Source organism: Podarcis muralis, chromosome 4 (assembly GCF_964188315.1).
Source record: "Podarcis muralis chromosome 4, rPodMur119.hap1.1, whole genome shotgun sequence".
Lineage (NCBI taxonomy): Eukaryota > Metazoa > Chordata > Lepidosauria > Squamata > Lacertidae > Podarcis > Podarcis muralis.
In genome coordinates this window covers 33,964,948-33,987,022 of record NC_135658.1, presented here as the reverse complement: position 1 = coordinate 33,987,022, position 22,075 = coordinate 33,964,948, and the positions used below count along the sequence as shown (strand labels likewise).

Below are 22,075 nucleotides of genomic sequence, written 5' to 3'. Positions count from 1 at the left end.
ACTGTGCATGAATACCAAGGGAAAACCTCACTTTTCTGCTGTGTTTTGCATTCCTCTGTAGTAATTTATAATTGATATTGGCCTGGTTTGCACATAATGGTAAGCCATTATTTGTTTAACGAAAGTGTGGATTTTTTGAACACCTAATCCCAGCACAACAGATTAACAGGCGAATGTGAAGCCATTGGTATGTTGTTGCTTTATGAACCATGGCTTATTTTTAATTTTTAAAAAGTAGCCAGGATTTGATGTTATGTTCAAACCCAACACCTTTGTTTAGCCATGGCAACCCCACCACTAGATGCTTGTCAAGCTACAGAGGCATGAGTCAAGAGCAGATGGAAAAGAAACCAAGCTTTGGAGAAACAAATCCTGCATTGCAGGGGGTTGTATTGGATTGGGGAGCCTTCCAACTCTACAATTCTATGAATTCATGGCTTGTTTGCTTATCTTTGAGATGACTCAACAATTCCATGGCATTCCTCAGTACCATGAAAAAATATACAATGTAGACACCACTGCAGAAATCACTTAGAAGTTACCTGCACATGTTGTCCCATAACTTTCTTTCTAGGAAGGCTGGAGACCGTAGTAGTAGTAAAGCAGCTCAGAGTCTGGGACACCTGCCCAGGTGTGCCACTAGAAGCCTTCATAGGTACAATGGCACCTTCGGGCACCAGATTGACAACACTTGGTCTACTGAGAGGGCTCACGATTGAAATATGTGGTACGTTGAAACAATAGTCCCTGGCATAAATTCCTTCAAGGGGCCAATTTATAGGAATGCTGTTCCCAGGGCGGTTAAGCAGCAGGACTTGTCCTAGAATTGAGACGAGTCTTTGAGCCTTTTTGTTAATCTGCTAATCTACTGCTGATTTCTGGTTTGTTTTTTGTTTAGGTTTCTAGGATGCATGTCTCAGTTTCCTTAAAGAACTCTCTGAGAATGACTCAGCTTTCCTTGCCAAGGCAGGAGGATAACTTAGACTAGGGAGAAGATGTCTTCCTCCTTGGAAAGTGCTGTTATTCCACCTCTGCTGTCCCACAGGCAGGACCTTCCCTGAGCTGAATGTCTTCCTGCCTTCAAAGGGAGAAAAAACTCTTAACAAGATAAAGAGGCACAGCTAAAGCAGCAACATGGTTGGCACAAAATCATCTCTCACTGTATTATTTCAAACCTTTAACAATCTCAAGTTTTCCATAACAAGTGAAACCATTATACTACAGAGCTGGCATGTTATAAAATAAATCATTCTACCCCAAACATTTTTTTAATTAAAAAAACAACCCTTTAACATTAGTTTTTCTAACAGGATTTCTTTTGAGCGGCAAATTTTGTAATATGATCCACCATTCCTCCACTTCAGCAAAAATTCACAACATTTTCTAATAAATATTTCCTCCCTCAGCATGGGGAAACAGGAAGCTATAGGAGTGTTAGTGTCTTATTTTACAGTTTATATTCTGCCTACAGTACAATGCCCATCACTGGAGTCAGGGTGTGGGGGGTTTGTGGGGGTTGGGGGTTTCTATACATACATAGCACCAAGATATACCTTCAGATTAGAAGGGCTCCAGAATATAAAGGAGTCTTTATTCCATAAGGCACCAGTGATACTGGCTTGACCTATTTCACATCATGCGTGTTATAGAGAAGGCCAAAGTCCGATACTTTAGTAGTCCCTTGACTGAACGAGGGAAGAAAAGAAACATGGTCAGGTGACCATCAAATGCTTCCCACATCTGGCTGCTTGTGGTCTGAATGGCTACTAAGATGAAAGCAGGGTGCAGATAAAGGTTAAGTTCCTAATTTCAATAGGGGTATCCATGGTGGTAACTTTCATGATGGCGGTAATCATCTTGGTAGCCTTCCTGGTACCCTTGGTGATAACCATGGTATCCATACCCGGCGTATTCGTCTTCTGGGCACCGCATGCCAAGAGACTGCTGGATGGCCATCTCCTGCCGCCGAAGTTGCATAGAGTCAATCAAATCGTACACAATCACCATGGACCACATTGGGGAAGGGTACCAGGATTTGACGTTCCCATCTTTTCCAACCAGAAGCATAGAGAAATATTCGGGGCTGATCTGGAAATAATTGCGGATGTCTTTCACCAAATGAGCAGGGAGCTCTTCCCTGTCCACGCTGGAGCTCCCTAGGAGGAGACAGAGATTGGGAATTGCGTCAGCATCTTATGACACACAGACAAGTCATTCTTAAAAGCAAATATAGATTCAAGCATACTATATATGCAGCTGAAGTAGAACAGGCTGGAGGCGTGATGATGGTTGAGAGGACTCTGGGCAGCCAAGTGAACATCATTTCCTGCCCACAGCAATAAAAAGCAAGATGCCTTTTCTTGGAAAATAGTCAGGTTTGCCTAACACATTAACCTCACTGTGGGCTGAAAGCGTATCCACTAGGATCTCGTTTCCTCAGTGCTCAATTTCTTTGGCTTTCCAGTGCCCTTTGGAAGCAAACGGGGCTCCATTTCTATTCTTGGATATCTGTGGGATGCAGGTTAATAAGGGGAACGTGTGTTTTTGGTTTAAAAGGGAGTGCCATTGAGCTCCTCTAGTTCAGTTGAATTACTCGTGTTTATGTAACTGAGTTTTTCCAACTGGAAGAGAATTGTGCCAGCTTGTGGTATCTCATTCCTGCCCCCCACCCCTTTCACTAGATGTACTGCCCTGAATTATTTTCTCCTTATATTGAATTATAGCATGAAAGACTTGGGGAAGTACAGTGGTACCTCAGGTTAAGTACTTAATTCATTCCGGAGGTCCGTACTTAATCTGAAACTGTTCTTAACCTGAAGCACCACTTTAGCTAATGGGGCCTCCTGTTGCTGCCGTGCCGCCAGAGCACGATTTCTGTTCTCATCCTGAAGCAAAATTCTTAACCTGAAGCACTATTTCTGGGTTAGCGGAGTCTGTAACCTGAAGCGTATGTAACCTGAAGCATATGTAACCTGAGGTACCACTGTACGATAATTTTGTATCTTGCCCGTTTTTTCAGTTGTTACATATTGTTAATCTAGCTGGTAACTTTAAATATACAGTGTCTCTCTCTGTGTGTGTGTGTGTGTGTGTGTGTGTGTGCGCGCTTCTCCAGAGGTTTTGAGGTGTTATGTTTGAAGAGGAAATATCAACCTACGCAGAAGTCATGGGGGCCCTGCCTCACCATCCCTATGCATGCTTTGACCACACTAGCTCCTAATCACATTGAGTCTTCTACTCATGTTAACCCGAATGCAGCCAGAAGCCCTCTTCAGTTCTTCCTGGCTCAACATAGGAAGGTCAGGGACCAAGCAAGTGGGATAGGGACTTTGGCAGCAAGGTCAGTATGCACAGTGTGCCCTATTTCCTGTTTGGGCATAATGCCTGAAGAAGACTACAGCTGAGGAAGGCTGTTTGTTTTTTGTCCTCTTGGCTTCAGGAAACTCACAAGGCAACTTAATAATAATGTTGGATAAATACAGAACATAATAAATTAAGTTTAAACAAACTCTGTAGGGGCATGCTTTTCATACGTCTGTTTGCCCACTAAAACAAACTAGGGCCATGGGAAGTTCCACAGTGGGAAGTTCCTTAAAACAATTTCTCAAGTGTTGTTACTGGGATACAGCATGTTCCAGGATTTGCGCAAGATAGGACTGTGTTGTAGCTTCATGTGTGACTCTCATTCACGTTCTATGGCCTTTCTTGCAGCCACAACTCAAGACCCATTTGAGAACAACTTCTGAAAATAAACTTGCAATAATATGCATTCAAATTTTTAAATTAATAATAACAATTGTGATACATCATACAGGTGTATAGCTCAGAATGATAGGCACACACAGAGCTGTCTTACAAACTCAAAATAATTTCTCACCATTGATTGGATACAATTCCAGCATTCCACCAATATCTTCTCCCACACCTAACAGCTTGAGGACAGTTATGTGACGCAGACCTGTTAAAACAAGAAGGGCGTCAAAGACTGATGCAAGCTTTTTCTACAAAGTGAAAGGCAAACATTAATGTACTGCAAAATGTCAATACATTCTCAGATGTACACCCACCTACAATTCTATAAGCTCAAAATACAGGAGGCTGATATGCAGTTTCTTTAGGAACATTGCATAGATTTGCCCAAATCTATGGATGGAAGATACTCTTTGCTAATGGTTTTAGAAGGCTACAGAGGAACCATCATCAGGCTAAAATTGCGGGGAGGTTATAGATTTCCTCCTACCTTCCCCACTCCCAATAATTTGAGCACAGATTCTAAACTTAGAAACAGTTATTTTACAGCAATCAAAGAAGGTACTAAAGAATCACTTGATTCAAGCAGCCTCCTCAGGATTTGAGGAGGCTCATTCCCTGCTATGTCTTGGCAAAACAGATGTTGGAGGCTAGCCTGATGTCTGCTTTAGACTACAACCACCATCAGCCCCAAAACATCTGGAGGACACCAGGTTGGCAAAGGCTCTTATAGGCAATGAAATGCTGAATGCCAATGAATTAGGTCTGCGATTGTATGCCCAGTTCTCATGCACTATGCATGTGGAAGCTGCCAACCTCTTCTACTTGATCACATAGACAATCTCTCCATGCCAGCACTAGACATTTTTGCTGGCATGCAAAGCTCTTCAAATGATCAGACTGGTACATGTTCCAAACCTTGCACAGAGTGCACACAAGCAATTTTTGGCAGCCGTCACATCCAGGCTGCCATGGGTAAAATTGCTCAGATGCACCCCCCTCATACTATACATCCCATGAAAAGAACAGGATTGCTGTAGCAAATGGTACTATCCAAATGTATAGGGTTATGAGTAGTTAATAAGCTAAATCTGGCCCATGTGCTTGAAGGTCCTCCTGCTGGTGCAAAGGATTTCAAAAACAAACAAAACCAAGAGTAGTTAATAGCTTGAAAGCAAGCATATGGAGACTTACCAAAATTGCAGGCTTGCCCTGTAAGGGCTGCAAGCTGCTGTGAATATGCCCAGTCTTCATCGTTGGCAGCAGATATCACTAGCAACCTTCTCCTCCATCGGAATCTGGAATGAGAATAGGTGGAGAAAATCTATTCACAAAGATTATTCCAACTGAATTTAGTCCTGTTGGTTCTAGCGGGAATCAGATTTAAGTTGTGTGGATCAAACAGACTGCAAACATGAGGAAGCAATTGTGCTCAGATGTCTTTGAAATGCCATTTTAGGTTTCAGGTTATTCTGTTGTGCTGTCAAAATTTCAAGGTTTTTTTTTCTAGGCAGGCAGAACTAATGTAAATGAAATACTTTTTCCATTTGAGCTTCCCCACACCTCTCCTTTGAAGATCACCTTCCATTGCTTTATTCAGGAAAGTGAATGAGTGTGGGTTATTTTGTACATTAAAAAACAGAAGAGCCAAAGCTAACTATATAGAGAGAAATGTACAGAGTAACATGTGCCGTTTCAAAGCAGGAAATGGTCTCTTAAACAGCTACAGATGTTGTCTTACAGATGGAACCTCTGCTCTCCTGTTTATACCTATCTTCCTGAACTTTCCCTTTCCCTTCTTTAACAGTATGTGTGCTTCCTATCCTTCCTCCCCAAATTCATTAAACCTGACAATCCCTTAGTCATTTTATTAGTTGTTACCACATAGTCCTATGCATGGTTACTTAGTAGTAAATCCCACCGAAATCAATGGTACGTGCTCCCAAGCATGTGTGTTTAGAACTGGAGTCTGAGACTGGGTTCTCTAACTTGAAACAAATTAGGAGCCTGCCTCTCTGAATCTGGAGGGTTTTCTCTCCCCCCCCCCCCCCCGCACCACCGGTTGTTCACTTTGCTGGGGCTTGACATGCAAATTAGGAACAATCAACATCATTATTTTGAATGCTTTTCCCAGAGAAGCAATGGCTGAGAAATTATGCTGCTGCCTGCTGTTTCATTCAGGGGGAGAGGTAATTATAGAAAACAAATTAGTACTGCCAACGCTCATAGAAAATGAGAGGTCTCTCTCTCCATTACAATCAGTGAATGCCCATTTTGTAGGGGTGGGGGTGAGGATAATAAACATGATGTTTGGAGATATTTCCATTTATAAATTTTCTTATAAGTGGTTATTTCTAAATGTACCTCCCACACTCTGTGCTCAATTTTAATTATTAGGTATCAAACTTTAATTGCTAGATATTTAATTGCAAACAAAATTGTGTGGTTTCCCCATTGGCAGAAACATGGGGTTGTATCCAATCTAGTCTTACTATGAATAAACCTACTGAAGTGAATGAACATGACTTAGGTTTATTAATTTGAGTGGATATTAGTTGGAAACAATAAACAGGTCTGAACTCAACCACCTCTCTGTTTCAGAATTAACTACGTACTACGAAGATGATTGCAAGTTTTTGACCAGAGTAATCAGTTAATGGAAAATACGTGTTCAACAAGTGCTTAATATTAAACCAATTTGCATTATTAAAGAGCTCTGGCATAGCCACAGGTGGGCTTTAGGAAATACCTGGACAAAAAGTTTTCCAGGGACTGTTTCTTGTCATCTTTGCAGGTAATGCCGTCACGTTTCTGCTTTTCCATATCTTTGAGACGTGATTGGAAGGTGTCAATCAAATCAAAAACAGACTTCATTGCTATGGGCACTTCATAGTATTGCTGTGAAAGGAAACATTGAGAAACGGTTTGATTGCAAACAAATCTCTTAGCATCTGCTTTCCCATTGAAAGTTAATGGCCAATGTCATTATACTGTCAGCTTCATTCTTCCTGACAGATTAATACTGATGGGTCTCAGGCATGGTTAAAGCATGTGAGCGAAGCAGGTCTGGTTCTGGTCGGGGAATTCTGTGTCTGCCATTTTGAGTTCCATGATGAAATAAAGGTCGAGTATAAATTAAATATCACATGCAAATCAAGTCATGTTCATGCTAATCAAAAACAGACTTCATTGCTATGGGCACTTCATAGTATTGCTGTGAAAGGAAACATTGAGAAACGGTTTGATTGCAAACAAATCTCTTAGCATCTGCTTTCCCATTGAAAGTTAATGGCCAATGTCATTATACTGTCAGCTTCATTCTTCCTGACAGATTAATACTGATGGGTCTCAGGCATGGTTAAAGCATGTGAGCGAAGCAGGTCTGGTTCTGGTCGGGGAATTCTGTGTCTGCCATTTTGAGTTCCATGATGAAATAAAGGTCGAGTATAAATTAAATATCACATGCAAATCAAGTCATGTTCATGCTACTGAAGATTTTTATAGTGAGTGCCTTCTGTCACTTTGCAGGATCATTCTGTGGTAGGAGCTGAATGCCATGAAGGAATGGATGAATCTGTCAGTTTTGGTTTCTCGTTCATCCAATCTTTAATTCAATTTTCCAATATTTCTGTAGCAACTTGCATTTTAGAAAATCTTCATGAAATTCCTCAGCATTTTAGTATGTGTATATATATATATATATATATAGATATATATAGATATATATATATAGTTTCGACGGTATTTTTGCAAGCATTACCTGATAATATAATGCACTATTGTATGTTATTTCCCCTAATTTATGCATTTTTGTGCAGACTTTCTCCAAATATATGCACTTTTGTAAACATGTTTTGGTTGAGGAACTACATTACAATATTTGGGAAAGTGCAGATTTTGAAGGATTATTATGTTGGGCTTTTATATTGGTTCAATAAGTGTGAATTAGCTAGTTTCTCATTAAAATGCAACCACAATCAAATTATTCCTCCATTCCTAATGCCACGACCTGTAAGCATACAAGCGAGCATTTCCCCACCAAAATCCCTGGTTCCTACCATGGGGATTTGGGTTCCATGAGTCCTACCATCTGCAACTTCTTTTGCCTCCTCTTCAGGTATTAGCACTTTTTTTTTTTGCTCCACTCTGTCCTGATTCATCCTCACTCATGCATCTCTCCTGCCCCAGGCTAATATACTTCTCCCTACCTTGGCCCTCATATCAGTGTCAGTTAGCACCATGAAGAAGTCATTGTATGTCATTCCATATTCTCTCCTCAGCTCATTGATGAGACGCTGGTCCACGAGGTCTTCATCCTCTATCGCTTTCATGGGCTTCTCATTGTCTTTAAAGGAAAACAACATGGAGATTAGTGCCAAACAAGCCTAAATCACTTTTGAACCGCAAGGGAGAGGGGAAAAAGTTATTCTGTTCACCTTCTGTTCAGACGTACCCACCAAATCATACTGATTTAGTCTTTTCAAGGGGGAAGTGAGTGAAGTTTTTAAAAACATTAAAAGGTAAAGGTACCCCTGCCCGTACGGGCCAGTCTTGACAGACTCTAGGGTTGTGCGCCCATCTCACTTAAGAGGCCAGGGGCCAGCACTGTCCGGAGACACTTTCCGGGTCACGTGGCCAGCGTGACAAAGCTGCATCTGGTGAGCCAGCGCAGCACACGGAAACGCCATTTACCTTCCCGCCAGTAAGCGGTCCCTATTTATCTACTTGCACCTGGGGGTGCTTTCGAACTGCTAGGTTGGCAGGCGCTGGGACTGAGCAACGGGAGCGCACCCCGCCGCAGGGATTCGAACCACCGGCCTTTCGATCGGCAAGCCCTAGGCGCTGAGGCTTTTACCCACAGCGCCGATTTTGAGCACCATTCATATATGAAGCTGCTAATGCAAAACAGCCCAAATAATAGAAGGGAGACCAGTGAGAACCTTGACACCATCAACCCAGAGACATAATGTTAGATACTTAGGTTGCAGCCCTGTACCCATTGTCCTGGGGTTAGGTGTCACTGAACTCAATGGATCTTATTTCTGCATTGATTTGTATAGAATTGTGCTGTTTGTCAGCACAAAACTTACATCAATCAAGGGTGTATAAAGTGTTTACTTCCTTAAGGTTTTGGTTTCTTTAGGGTACGTAAGTCCATGAAGGCAAGACTACACAAATCACTTTTATAAGGCTTCTGTACAATATGCAAGTTAATACCACAAGATGAAACCAAATAGAGTAAGCCAACCAGAAATGCCATGGGGGGGGGGGAGAGAACTGGTGAGAGATTTCATGGGATGGGGGTGCTAAATTCCAGGATCTATTTTAAACTCCTGCTGTTCCCTATTCAAAGTTGGTGTTTCGACACTTTAAACTAATTGAGGCCAAGTATGTTTGTTTGTTTATGTTTACACAGCAGTGCAGCTCTTGCCCATGAATAAGATATCAAAAAACTTTTTATCTGTATAAAGCGTCCTCATCATTCATTCTTTCTCAGACCCTCACAGCCTGGAAAAAAAAAACAAACTCCTGTGGTGTAATTCTCCCCTGCAAAGAAGAACACCCAAAGAGCCAATCCAATCCAATACTTGGAAACATTAGGAAATCAGTGTGTTTTGAAACATTATGATTACGAAGAAAGACTGCATCTGTAACAGCCTACATGAATGTAATTTCAAAAGCATTCAACAGTAGCCCAAATCTGCTTTTACAGCTAAATATCAATTTCTGCACTATTTCATGCACTCCTATGTAAACAGGAACACTTAAGAGCACGTGAATCTTTAGGTTACCATCTAAACTATTCAGATAAATGAGGTTATACTGCAATTAAACTATCAAACTTTCCAAGGACTCATGACAAATGAACTTTGCCTCGATGTGAATTTTATTAGTTTATCGTTATTGTTGTATTGGTTTCATACAAAACCAATCAAACATGTCTTATAAAACTTTATAAAATTGTCATTGTTTCACAGCAAGAATGCAAGGTTCACTGAATAACAAGTGTGAACACAAGGATAAAGGTCAATTACTTCTTTTTTTAACACTAGCCAGTCAGGTTTGTGTGTGTTAGATAATATGAGCCCATAACCAAAGACCTGCAAAATAAGCTGGACACTGAGCATATGGGCAGAATCAAAAACCCTATTTAGGTGTTCATCTTTATTCTGTCCATGGGTCACACATGCCACCCCCTTCCTCAGCTGAGAGTGGGAAGGTCTGAAGGGGATTGTAAGCACATTCTTCTGAATGGGCTTACGGTCCTCCCTGTAACTGGGAACCTACATCACAGAGGGCTCTTGGTCACAGGAAAGCCAAATGCCATGTTTAGCTGAATGCATCTTCAGAACTTTCCACTCATGACAAGGTCAGATGTGGAGGAGGCCATGTGGAAAGCCCAGTAGCCGCTCTAGGAATAAATAAACACCTGAAAGGGACTAATATACAAAGATCTGCAGACCGGAGATGTTCCTAGTCTTGAACCAAATGACTTCCTGGCTTATGGCATGGCCAGGTCACAATTCTCTGCTTTCTGCTGTTTCATTGACTTGATAGATCAGCACAGTGATGCTCCAACTATTTGAACTTTTTGCCATGGAAAACCAAACGGGGGAAATACCAACTATGCAAATACAAAGGGTGGGAGAGGGAAGAACCATATTACCACAAAGGGACTCTCAGGGTTTTTGATTTCTTTTTTTAAAAAAAGAGCACTAGTTCCATGCCTCTATTGCCCAGAAAGAAATTAAAGGAAAGGATTTTCAACCTAGCTGGAAGTGGTCGATCTTCATGCGGCTGTTGTTCACGGTGCCAGAGATGGTGATCACTGAGATTTTTCTAGTTGCCATTTTGCAAAAGCTCTCCAGATACTCATCTCTCTGTTGCACATACATGGTGCTGTCAATCTTGGGAGTTGTGATCAGCTAGGAAGATGACAGAGAACAGAAGGTTTAGATTGTAGGTTTTTGAATCGTGTTAGTATCGGAAGTCATACATAGTTTTCACAACAACTCATAGACAACGGGCTGTATATAATGCTAGCCCTACTCAGAGTAGACCAAATAATGAGCCTAAGTTGGTTCTTAATTCCAATGGGGCTCCTCTGAGTAGGACTAGCCCTGGATGCAGCCCTGAGGCCTGGCCTACATAATATATTTGCCAGAGGGATCTGCTTCTATCCTCCCATCTAGAATGTTTAATGCAACTCTCAGCTCACCATATGAGTCAGAGCTAATTACATATGCTTTTATCCAAAGCTGCACTTATGCATGTGTGTGGCCATACCCTCCCCAGCAAAAAAGTCCCCCCAAAACACTCTAGAGCAGAGGTTTTCAACCTTTTTGGGCCCACAGCTCCCTTGACCAACTACATTCTTTCTGCAGCACCCCTGTGCGCTCTGGAACCCAGTTATGTCACCCCTTGCCTGCAGAGCTGGCAGCCCCTCACCCCTTTTCGAACACCCTCCCTTGGGGAGTGTTCCCTCAGCCTCCTCTCCCCTCTCCTTGAGAGTCCTCTGGGCAGCCACAGCTGCTTCCATTGGTCTCCGAGCTGCCCCCCCCCCCCGCCCCAAAGAGAGGGGCCTCCTTACACTGCCCCACAGGGGCCTGGGAAACACCCCCTGGACAGCCCCAGAGGCACTATTCACCTGAGGAGCTTATAGCCAGGGCTGCCGCAATGAATGGCTGTGCAAGCCTTTGGGAGGCAGAGATGTGAGGGGGCATCAGAGGAGGGAGAGAAAGAAAGAGGGACAGAGGCTAGTGTTGCCCGTGGCACCCCTGACCATCATCATGGCACCCCAGGGTTGAAAACCACTGCTCTAGAGTGTCCCCTGACCCCTCAAGGCCAGTTTTCAGGGGGGGGGGGAGTGCCCTCCACCCTCTGCACAGTAGAATATTTGGCTCCAAGCCAGAGGCAGTTTTTCTGCCCCTGCCACATGTCAGTGATGGCTTCCAAAAGGGATGACAAAATTCTCTATGCTGATCACCTGGCAAATGCAATGCCTACCACAGCCCCCAGATTTCCTATGTAAAACAATTAAACAATGCCTTAAAGATGTTGCAAATAAGAATAGGGTGTGTTATACGTGACTGATTAAGTACACAGTGGAAGCAGTGGGGAGGGGGGGAGGTCTTTCAGAAAACTATTAACTGAGGTAAACACTAACAACATATGTCACAATCGCCTACCTGCTACCAAGCCACATTCAGGGTTGGTGTATTGATTTACAAAGCCCTGAACAACTTGGGTTCAGGATACCTCAGAGATTACCTGAACACTTCTATCCCAGCTCAATCACTGAGATAATCTGCAGGAGCATCTTTGCAGGAGCATCCTGTGTTGGTGAGGCTCGTTTGACAGCAAGAAACCGAGCCTTGTGTCATCAGCCCAGTCCTGTGGAACTCCCTGCCCATAGAGATTCAGCAGGCACTTTCTGTGCCAACTTTTAAAGACCTGCTGAAAACTTCCGGTACCACTGGGTATGCAGGCAATTCAGAGTACACTCCCACACAATTATCTAATGTTGATTGTTTTTAATTTGTTTTGCTTTTAAATTATTTTTAACTTTTTCTGGTTATATTGTTTGGTTTTATGTTGAAGACCGCTGTGATATAACTTTATGTTGCAGCGGTATGTAAACTTTTTTTTTATAAAGAAAGAAAATTAGCTTTTTGCATTATGTGGCAACTTACTGTAGGCCAGAAATTCCAGGGGGAAATAGCCACTGCTTAACCTTTGAGAAACACCACAGTCTCCTCACTGGGAACACCCTCGCTTGTGTGCTTGTGCTAAGCCAGTTCGATATGGTAATACACTATCAACCTTTTGCAACTGGAACTTTAGATAAAAGTGGTGGCTGGTTTTAATTTCTCACCCGGCAGCAAACCAACGGTGTTTGCCTTTTATTTACATAGGACTGGATCAGATTGTAGTGCACTGCCAGAAACTTGGCTGTTGATTGGGAACGCAGTCAGGCATGAGGAGTCGCAGGCCAGGATCTGAGTAATGCCTGAGGGGTCTATTTAATTATCATTCCTAAAGGCTCTCTAAGCAATTGCACCATGGTCAGGCAAAGGTCAGTATCCAGAAGGCAGCCAATAGCACAGAACATGGAAATGGACTTGAATGGACAGAAGAAACAAAATGAACAGGGTTTGGGCAGCTAAAGACTGATGAAGTCAAGGATTACCTTGATTACAGCCAACAAAGGCCAGAGGCCATTTTGTGACACCGCCTTAAAATTCCTGAACTTTCATAGTTTCCTTGAACTCCTAGAGGTATGAAGTGGAAGCTTCTGCCTCCAGCCTTGAAGTTGCCAAATTCAAGCCTCAGAACTGCCACTGCTTCATACACACACAGCCCTTAGCAAGAAATCCAATATAATGGGTCAGATCCAGACTTAGTCATATTGAAGTACAGATCCATTAATAATAATTTATTATTTATACCCCGCCCATTTGGCTGGGTTTCAGTGCCATGATTATCTTAAGTCCCATTGATTTCAATACATCTATGATGAAGTCTGATCCAACCCAACAATTATTTACATTTATATCCTATCTCCCCTCCAGGCAGGAGCAGGCAGGAAGTGTGGGGGCTGTCCCGCCATGGACTTAGCCTCCTGGTGCCATTTTGCCGCTGCCTACCGAGACAGTGTGGATGCAGAGTAGCAGTGAGGTCTGAGTGGTGCACATGCACTGGTAGAAGCACCAGATTGTTTCTGCTGGTGCACCCACACCACCCCAAACTTGCTACTTCCCTACAGTACCCTATACCATCTTGATAAGTAGTGCTGGGAGATCAGGTTGGCAGTGCTACCCTTCCTTGGTTCACGTTGGGTAGTCTCTCATTACAACACAAACAAAATTGTAATTCTCTCCAGTTCCTACCTCAAATGTGATAACAGGAGATTATTTGTTGCTTACCCTTACCCCTTCTTTGTTTTCTTTTGTTAAAAAGGCTAAATACTGCAATTGAAGACCCTGATTTTATACCAGGGCCACAGCACTGGGAGAGTTAAGCTCCCCCCACCCTGTTGCTCCCCGCTCCATAGTAATCCCAATTTCCCCTACTCACTTTGAGCAGCTGTTTTGTAAGCAAATACTTGTATATTTCACTCTTTTTAAAAAATGTGCGGAGGCCTGTTCATGCAGGGGGTTAATTTTAGTATATGTTATACATGCAGACTGGCTGCATCCTCTGCGGGGTTGAACTCAGGTTTTCAGACTGCGCTTCCACACCGCAGAGTAGCAAACAAAAGCATCATAACTGAGCCAAAACAGATGGGCCTGAAGCAAAACCACAGACACAAACAGTAGGTGGAAGTCAGGAAGTCAAAGCCAGTGATAAGTCTAGATTTCAGAGTTGGCTCTTGCTTCCTTTTCTTTAACAGGACCTTGAATGTCTCCATACCATTAAAAAGTTTATCTTGCAGATTTCTACCAATCTGGCTGCTGTTGACGTCACAGGAGCAGGCCAAGACATAGCAAACAGACCAAGACATTATGTCCTGGTCAGTTGGCATCTCTTCTCTGCTTTGATCAAGGACTTTCCCTAAATCTAAACCACCATAACCTGCTAAGTATTAGGACTTCACTATGAAGGTCAAACTATGAAGATTAGGTTCCATTTTCTAATCTGCTACACTTTGAAAAGAAAGATTGATTGCTTTGGTTGAAGCAATGCTAGAAAGAAAGTTGTCTGTAAATTCACAATACATTGAAAGCACCTTTAAGGCACAAGGCTCTCTCCACCAGCCACCTACCCCCAAAAACGTTGCTTGGATATTTTCATATTTAAGTGGTCTAAGCAGTTTGCAAAGTACAGTGGTACCTCGGGTTAAGTACTTAATTCGTTCTGGAGGTCCGTTCTTAACCTGAAACTGCTCTTAACCTGAAGCACCACTTTAGCTAATGGGGCCTCCTGCTGCCGCCGGAGCATGATTTCTGTTCTTATCCTGAAGCAAAGTTCTTAACCCGAGGTACTATTTGTGGGTTAGCGGAGTCTGTAACCTGAAGCATCTGTAACCCGAGGTACCACTGTAAATCAATAATAATAAAAAATGTATGGTTGGTGCTGCATTTGCAAACAAGGCTTATAATTTAAATCCACTCACGGGTGCATGCTTCATTAAGAGGCAAATCCATGTATGGGACAATAATCAGGGCTTTCACCGGTGGAATAGACCCCAGTAGCCAACACATGCTAAGAAATCATAGTCGTAGATGTACCTGATTTTGACCACCTGAACAGTGGCTCTGCTTTGCAATGTTTCTCTGTAGGCATCTTAAGAGCAATATGAGAGCATTCGTCTCATCTACTTATAGTGTCAGTGCAATCTGCTTTTTATATGCTCAGTCAGTTAAGCATGAGACTCTTAATATCAGGATTGTAGGTTCAAGCCCCACGTTGGGCAAAAGATTCCTGCATTGCAGGCGGTTGGACTAGATGACCCTCGTGGTCCCTTCCAACTCTACAATTCTATATCTCTGCTTACCCCGTTAACTATCATCCTGATCTCATCCTGACCTCACCCTGTCCTGCCACTAATTTCTTTCCATAAAAGTTAGCACCTCATTAAAGGCACACAAGCACTCCTGTATGTATGCCTCATACCTGAAATGATGCTTCATCAGGGCATAACCTGCCATTGCTCTGCTGTAAACTTTGCTTTAAAACATATATTTTTTGTACATGCTACTTAATTCCTTTTTGCAAGCAACAAAGAAAGCTGACCTTGCACAACCCAGGTATTATTCTTATCATTATCATTATTCTTATCATTATCACAATTAATTAATCAACCAATTAATTAATTAAGATCTGGGAGAAGCATTCACCCTCAAAATGAAAGAACTCAAGCAGTTATTTATACCAAACAGCTAAGCAGGTTAATACAGTGGTACCTCGGGTTAAGTATTTAATTCGTTCTGGAGGTCCGTTCTTAACCTGAAACTGTTCTTAACCGGAAGCACCACTTTAGCTAATGGGGCCTCCTGCTGCCGCCACGCCGCCGGAGCATGATTTCTGTTCTCATTCTGAAGCAAAGTTCTTAACCTGAAGCATGATTTCTGGGTTAGCGGAGTCTGTAACCTGAAGCGTATGTAACCTGAAGCGTATGTAACCTGAGGTACCACTGTATGCAGAAATGCAGAAGGAAAACACACTAAGGCTGCAATCCTATGCCCTTGGAGTAAATCCTATCAAACTAAGTGGAATTTACATCTCAGCCAACAAGCCCTAGGTATGTGCTGTAAAGCTGAAAACATGTACACACTTACCTGGAAGTAAGCCACATTGCAACCAAGTTGCATTTACTTCTCAGTAAGCATTCAGAGGAAGATGGCACGCACACAAAAATAAGGAACTTTTCTTTACCAAAAGCTATGGGCCACACATTATATTGCATGGTTTCCTAATCATTATACTGTGTGGTAAACAAAACAAACATTTTACACTTAAGAGATGTAATATAGATGCTTTTTGTTTCATGGAGATTACTGTGTATGAAAAATGAGGCCTATGAAGGGTGTCTGAATTGTCACACTATGCCTTCAAGCTGAATTCCTCCTGCCAAGGAAAACATCTGAGCATATTGCTTTGTGTCCTCTGCAAAAGGATTTCAGAGAGGAGCCGGCTAATAATATGTGAAGTTATTAAATTCTGGAGATGCAAAGCCATGTTGTGCTGCTTTTAAGGTTCAGAAGCTCATCACAAGCTGTTCTACTTGAGAGAAAGGCAACTCTGTGCATCTCACCAACAACTTTGTAAGGGATATGTTTGCAAATGCATCATGTTCCTGCCCAGGAAAAGTGCCAAAAAACAGTTGGCTTGATTCTGAAACCCAGAAGTTATCAACATTACTGTGAACAGATGTCAACTGGAAGAGCTATGAGTTCAAATATATATGAAAACAGTGACAACGCAACCATGCTGAACATAGCACATCCTTATTTGGATTTCTTTTAAGCACTGGACTAGCAAAATACAGATTCTACCATCTTCACCTCCCCAGTTATAGGTTTCTGGCAGCTTCTGCACATGATTGAGAAAGGTTGCATCATATGCCCTATGAGACTTATAAGGCATACATCACATTATTAGGCTTCATGCCCTTGGAATATGCCCAGGACAGACTAAAGATCATTTGGCAGAGGTGGGGAAACTGTGGCCCTCCAGATGTCACCAAACTCCATCATTAGTCCCATCCATCATGGGCTATGGTCAGATATGAGATAGTCCAACAACATCTGGAGAGCCATGGGTTCCTCTTCACTGTCATGTGATGGTGATACTGAACAGTGTTTCAGGGCCACAGTCCAGCAGAGTTAATCTGTCATGGGACATCTGCTGTGGGAGGAGTTGAAGTCCACAGTGGGTAGGGCCGCCGTCTTTCTTTCTCTTCCTCTCTCTAGTGTGGGAGGAACAGATCACTCTTGACAGAGGTCTGAAATGACTGCTTGCAGAGGGATCCTGAAATCAGGCCAAGGGCTGCATAAAACTGGGCTGACATTGAGTCCTACCTTCCAGCAGGATTTGTCAATTTCTTTTCAACTCATTCTGGTATCACCTGCTTTCCCCTGAAAGAAGTTAGGGGCGAAGAGATGCCACCAGAGCAAGTGAAGTGTTTTAAATAAAGAAAAATGGGCACCCAAGGCTTTCAGGAGACAGAAGTGTGTGATGGTTGCCTGCTTTGGCTGCTACACATAAAGGTAGACACAGGGCCTCAGTAAGAAACTTCCAGTGCAATTGTTATCAGAAGTAAGTCCTATGTAATTCAATGGGGATTACTCCCAGGTAAGTGGGGTTAGGATTGCAGCCTAACTTGAACTGACCTCAAGTGATGCATGCCTATGTATAATCTACTTACCAGGAGACGTCTTCTGCCTTCAAATAAATCCAAAAGTGTTGTCACAGATTTCCTGGGGGTTTGCGTGAAAGGCTTGGCATTGGACTTCAGGACTCCCTCGCTGTCCGCTTTGCTTCCTTTCTTGTTTTTCTTGTTGCGCTCTTTCTCTTGCTTGTTTTTCTTTTCAGCTTTGTCCTTCTTGGCCTGTTTCTCGTTTTTCTTCTCTGATCTTTCTTTCTTCTTCTTCTCAGGTTTATCTAAGCGGTCATGTTTCCTTGGATCTTTCCCTTTCTTTGGCGGGATATGTTCCGCCGGAACATTTTCCTCTAAGCGAGGAACAGCAGGCTGTCCTGAGTCGTATTTATCCTCGTATTCATTGCTCAGTATTTTCTCTTGGGCTTTCTTTTTAGGTGGTTTGCTTTTAGCAGGCTTGTGCTGGCCTGCTGTGACACTGGAACCTCGACTGTTATAGTCCTTCCGGTCTGTGCGATTGTCTCTGTATCGTCCGGCACTTGCTCTCGTGGGATGCTCTGAGGTGGTTGTTGGGACCTCTGAATGGGTGTCATAATGAGTGGCTTTGCTGGGTCTCCTTGTAGTGGTCTGTTGCCTCTGTGTGTGGGCTGGATTCTTTTCTCTGCGGTTCTCTTTCCATACAGGGGAGGAGAAACTCTCTGTCACCCGAGCGTCAGTCACCTCAGGAGCTGTGGGGAGTAAGGTGTGTGATTTTGTGGTCCACGTTCTCTGTGTTGTAGGCACAGTCGTAGTGGTGGTGGTTGTAGGCCTGCTTGCTATTGTCATCAATCTGGTGATTGGCCTGAGAGTTGTGGGAGGAAGAGTTGGCGCCCTAGTTGGAGGGGGAGACAGTGTGGTTGTCGAAAACTTCTTCACAGTTTTAACCCGTGTTGGCTGCCCAATGCTTTTCCTTGTTTCTTCTTTCCTGGATACTGGTTGGACATGTCCACCACCTGGTGTTGCCCTAGTGACACTAGCACCATTGTTGCCTTCCTCAACAACCCGGCCCTCTGTCCCAGCAGCTTTGCATTTCTGGATGAAGCCTTTTTGCCTTATTTTCTCAATTTTCCTGATGGGACTCTGGTCAATGACTTCATAGATGGCCTCCAGCCTAACTGGATAAGGGTATCGTTCCTCTACTTGCAATGTCTTCTTTAGCAGCACCATGCCAAATTTGCCCTTCTCCAGCTTCAGAAAGTTCATGAGTTTGGAAATGAGGCTGGGATCCAGAGGTTGTTCCAGGATTTTCCCTTCCGTGGTTATCTTCCTGACTGTCCCTGCCTCTTCGCCCTCCTCATGGAACAAGACAATCTGCTGGACATGCCTCTCGGCCAGTTCACAATAGACATCATCCTTCAGAAGGCTCATCATGAGCCGGTAATAGCCATCAGAGGCATGAGGAGCAGAGATAATCCAGACTCTGTTTTTCCCAGCAAAGCTAGCCAGAATGTTGGGGGAACTAGACCCAGATGGGAAACGCACTGTGCGCGATCGAAACGTAGTAGATGGCCCTTCATCCCTAACCATTTCCACCTTAGGTCTTTGTGTCAGCCGTACTTTAGTCCCACCAGTCTTCACCTGGGCACGGGAGTCATCTTCTAGCGGGGCCGCTTGTGGCTTTTTTGGTTCCAAAGAATCCCTTTTGACAAGAGGACGTTGAGGAAACCTCCCAGAAGGGCTTAACAGTCTGTGGGACACACCAGCTCTCCTCGTCTGTGCAGCTGATTTGCTACTGCCCCTATAGGCCAGAGGCACTCTCCTAACTCCATGCCTCCCTCTGTCAGCTTGCCTCAAGGGCTTTTCCACGCCACACACTAGCCACGCAGCCCACAGCACAGTTAAACTCACAACCGGTGCCCACTTCATTGTGGGATTGACTTTAAAAATAAAAGAAGATGGGGACAAGTGTTAATGACCATACTGGGTATTCATACAGGCTGCAAAAACACTTTCCTTCCTGAGAAATTTTCCTAATCTTTCTTAGATGCTTTGAACTTCCTTCAACATTTCTGAGAATCAGCAGCCTCCAAATTTGCCCCCCTTTTCCATTTTAGATGGAACTCCACTCTTAACATAGGCACGAATATATAGAGAACAGCATTCTCTAGTTTCTCTCCCTCAAAGAAGGGAGATTGGCCAGCTTGTGTATCAGATTAGGACGGTTTGCCGCTATCTTTATGTTGTTCACACTGCAGCAGTGTGGAAATTTCATTTCAAGAAAACATAGGCTGAGAAACGACTGAGATAATCAGCAATGGACAACTGGGATCTGTTCAAACATCTGCCTCCGCACATGCATCTGCCTACACATTTAATACACATATACATACACAAATGTCAGCTTGTCCCTCAATAGTTGCAGAGCAGTGTCAAAACTTACCCTTCCGGGAAACTCTCCTTTCAAGAAGTGATTCTCTCGGAGCCTTCCTTTAGACTGAGGGCTTTGCCATGTAGATCTGCTGTAGGCAGCTCGGCAGTTTTTCTGCTACACAAAACGGGCTCCAGGCAAGGTCCAGTTCACGATGGCTCCCTTCCCTCCTGCTTTCCCCTTTCTTTCTCTGTTCACTTTCTTCACCAAGCTGGGTGCAATGAAAGGGATTTTTCTAAAGGGTCTTTGCTTTTCTCCATCTAGCCGCAGTTCTGACTTTTTTTCCCCTTTTCTTTTCAGGAGGCAGCCACAGAGAGGCACATTTCTCTGATGTTAGAATTGCTGCTATTGCTGGAGCTTTGTGCTCTTTCCCCCTCTTTTTAGAGTCCCACAAACTTCCCCATCAATGCCCTCCTCCTCCTCCTCCTCCGTGGAGTGCAGCTCCTTTGTCTCTCTCCAGAGAGCCAAAGCATCAAGGCTAATAGATTTTCCAGGCAAAATTCAAACACCCGCACAAATGTGATACTGAGGAAAGAGTTTCTCCTCACCTTGCTCTCCTTTCCTAATCTTCCCTCTCCCTATCCTCTATTTTTCCTCCTCCTACCCCCCCCCCACCTCCAAAACCACTTTTTTGGATCTCCTCCCAGAAATGTCAGGATAACTTCAGGCCAGCTCCAACCCAAACTGAAACAACAGTTTCAGCCACTGGAAATAAGAGAGGCAGAGGGAGCTTCGGTTTAACAGATCAACAGAACATTGCCTCCTTTTCCCACTTCCGCACAATTTTGAAAGAGAGAGGAGGGAGGGTTTTGTGTGGGGTGGGGGAGCAGCTGAAATGTTACACATCACCATCATCAATCACTTTTTGGAACAGGGTGGTTGAGACCTTAACTCTTTCAGCCCTTTTGGCTCCATTGCCGAATCTCCCTCCTCTGTCCTTTCATGTTTGAAAAGTGGACCCACGGCTTAAAAAAACTAAGTAACATATTGTTCTCACCTCACCTATGTTCAAAAGAATGTCAGTTTTTCAAAGACAAAAACACGTTGCTTTCTTTATGTCTTTTTTTAAAAGTATATTGCTTTCTTTTCCTGAGAAGTAACACTAAATCACTCGGTTTGTTTTTTTAAAACAAATTTCCCTTTCCAGATTGTTTTGTGGAAATGCAGGCCTCATGTTTGGCTAGCAGACCCTACAAGGCAAAGCTGTGTTGTGTACATGGAACTTTTGATACTTCAATATGACACTCTGTAGATTTCAGGCATGGGCTATGCGCACACTACAGGCTTAAAATGCAGCTAGATCATTATTTGATTCAATTCCAATAAAAGTCGGGGAACCCTCAAGAAATGGCAAGATTGACACAGGATAGGCACGTATTGTGTGGCTGACAGTGTGCGAGCATTACTTCCCAAACTAGCAGCAGGAGCACACTGGGACCAGTGCAAACGGGAGCATGGACACAGTCAGAGTATGCACTTTATTGTCCTTCAAAGAACTCAAGGTGGGATGCGTGGCTCCTTCTTCTATTTTACCCTCACAACAACCCTGTGAGGCAGGTTATGTCCAAGGTCAACCACTGAATGGTCATGGCTAGGTGATATGAACATGGTTCTCTGTGATCCCAGTCCAATATGTTATGCACATAGAGTGGGGGGGGGACACAAAGTCACTGGCTTGACCCTTATGGATGTGCACAAGCTCACACAAGTATAAACTGCACATATAATGCACATTCTTGATACAGAGTGTATGCACATACAATGTGTACTGGCTGTTTCAGAGGTTATGCAAATGTCAGTCTCACCCACACATTACATTTTGGGGGCATACTTTTGTTCTAAGACTCCTAGTTGCATAGGGTGGCAATATCCATTCTGACTGCGGTATGAAAGTAAAGAGATAAGCTCCCTTTCCCTGAGTGCTGCCTTCTCAGTAAGAATCCTCCCCCTGCCTGAAATTAATTAAGGAAAAAGAAGATATATAACTATATGGTATGTAAAACGTAAAGGTAAAGGATTCCTGGACGGTTAGGTCCAGTCAAAGGCGGCTATGGGGTTGTGGCGCTCATCTTGCTTTCAGGCTGAGGGAACTGGTA

The 22,075-nt window shown here is 43.4% G+C and overlaps 1 protein-coding gene across 1 annotated transcript; it reads right to left on the bottom strand.

The window, feature by feature from the left end:
- Nucleotides 1–1,138: 1,138 nt before the first annotated feature.
- Nucleotides 1,139–20,764, bottom strand: CCDC80 (coiled-coil domain containing 80). Its single transcript, XM_028726590.2, has 8 exons — nucleotides 19,992–20,764; nucleotides 17,621–19,488; nucleotides 10,520–10,676; nucleotides 7,959–8,095; nucleotides 6,500–6,648; nucleotides 4,945–5,048; nucleotides 3,878–3,958; nucleotides 1,139–2,156 (listed from the first exon to the last, which is right to left on the bottom strand). Exons 2-8 carry the CDS (start codon nucleotides 19,475–19,477, stop codon nucleotides 1,810–1,812), a joined length of 2,832 nt encoding a protein of 943 aa, XP_028582423.2. The 5' UTR covers nucleotides 19,478–19,488; nucleotides 19,992–20,764; the 3' UTR covers nucleotides 1,139–1,809.
- Between the last annotated feature and the right edge of the window lie 1,311 nt (nucleotides 20,765–22,075).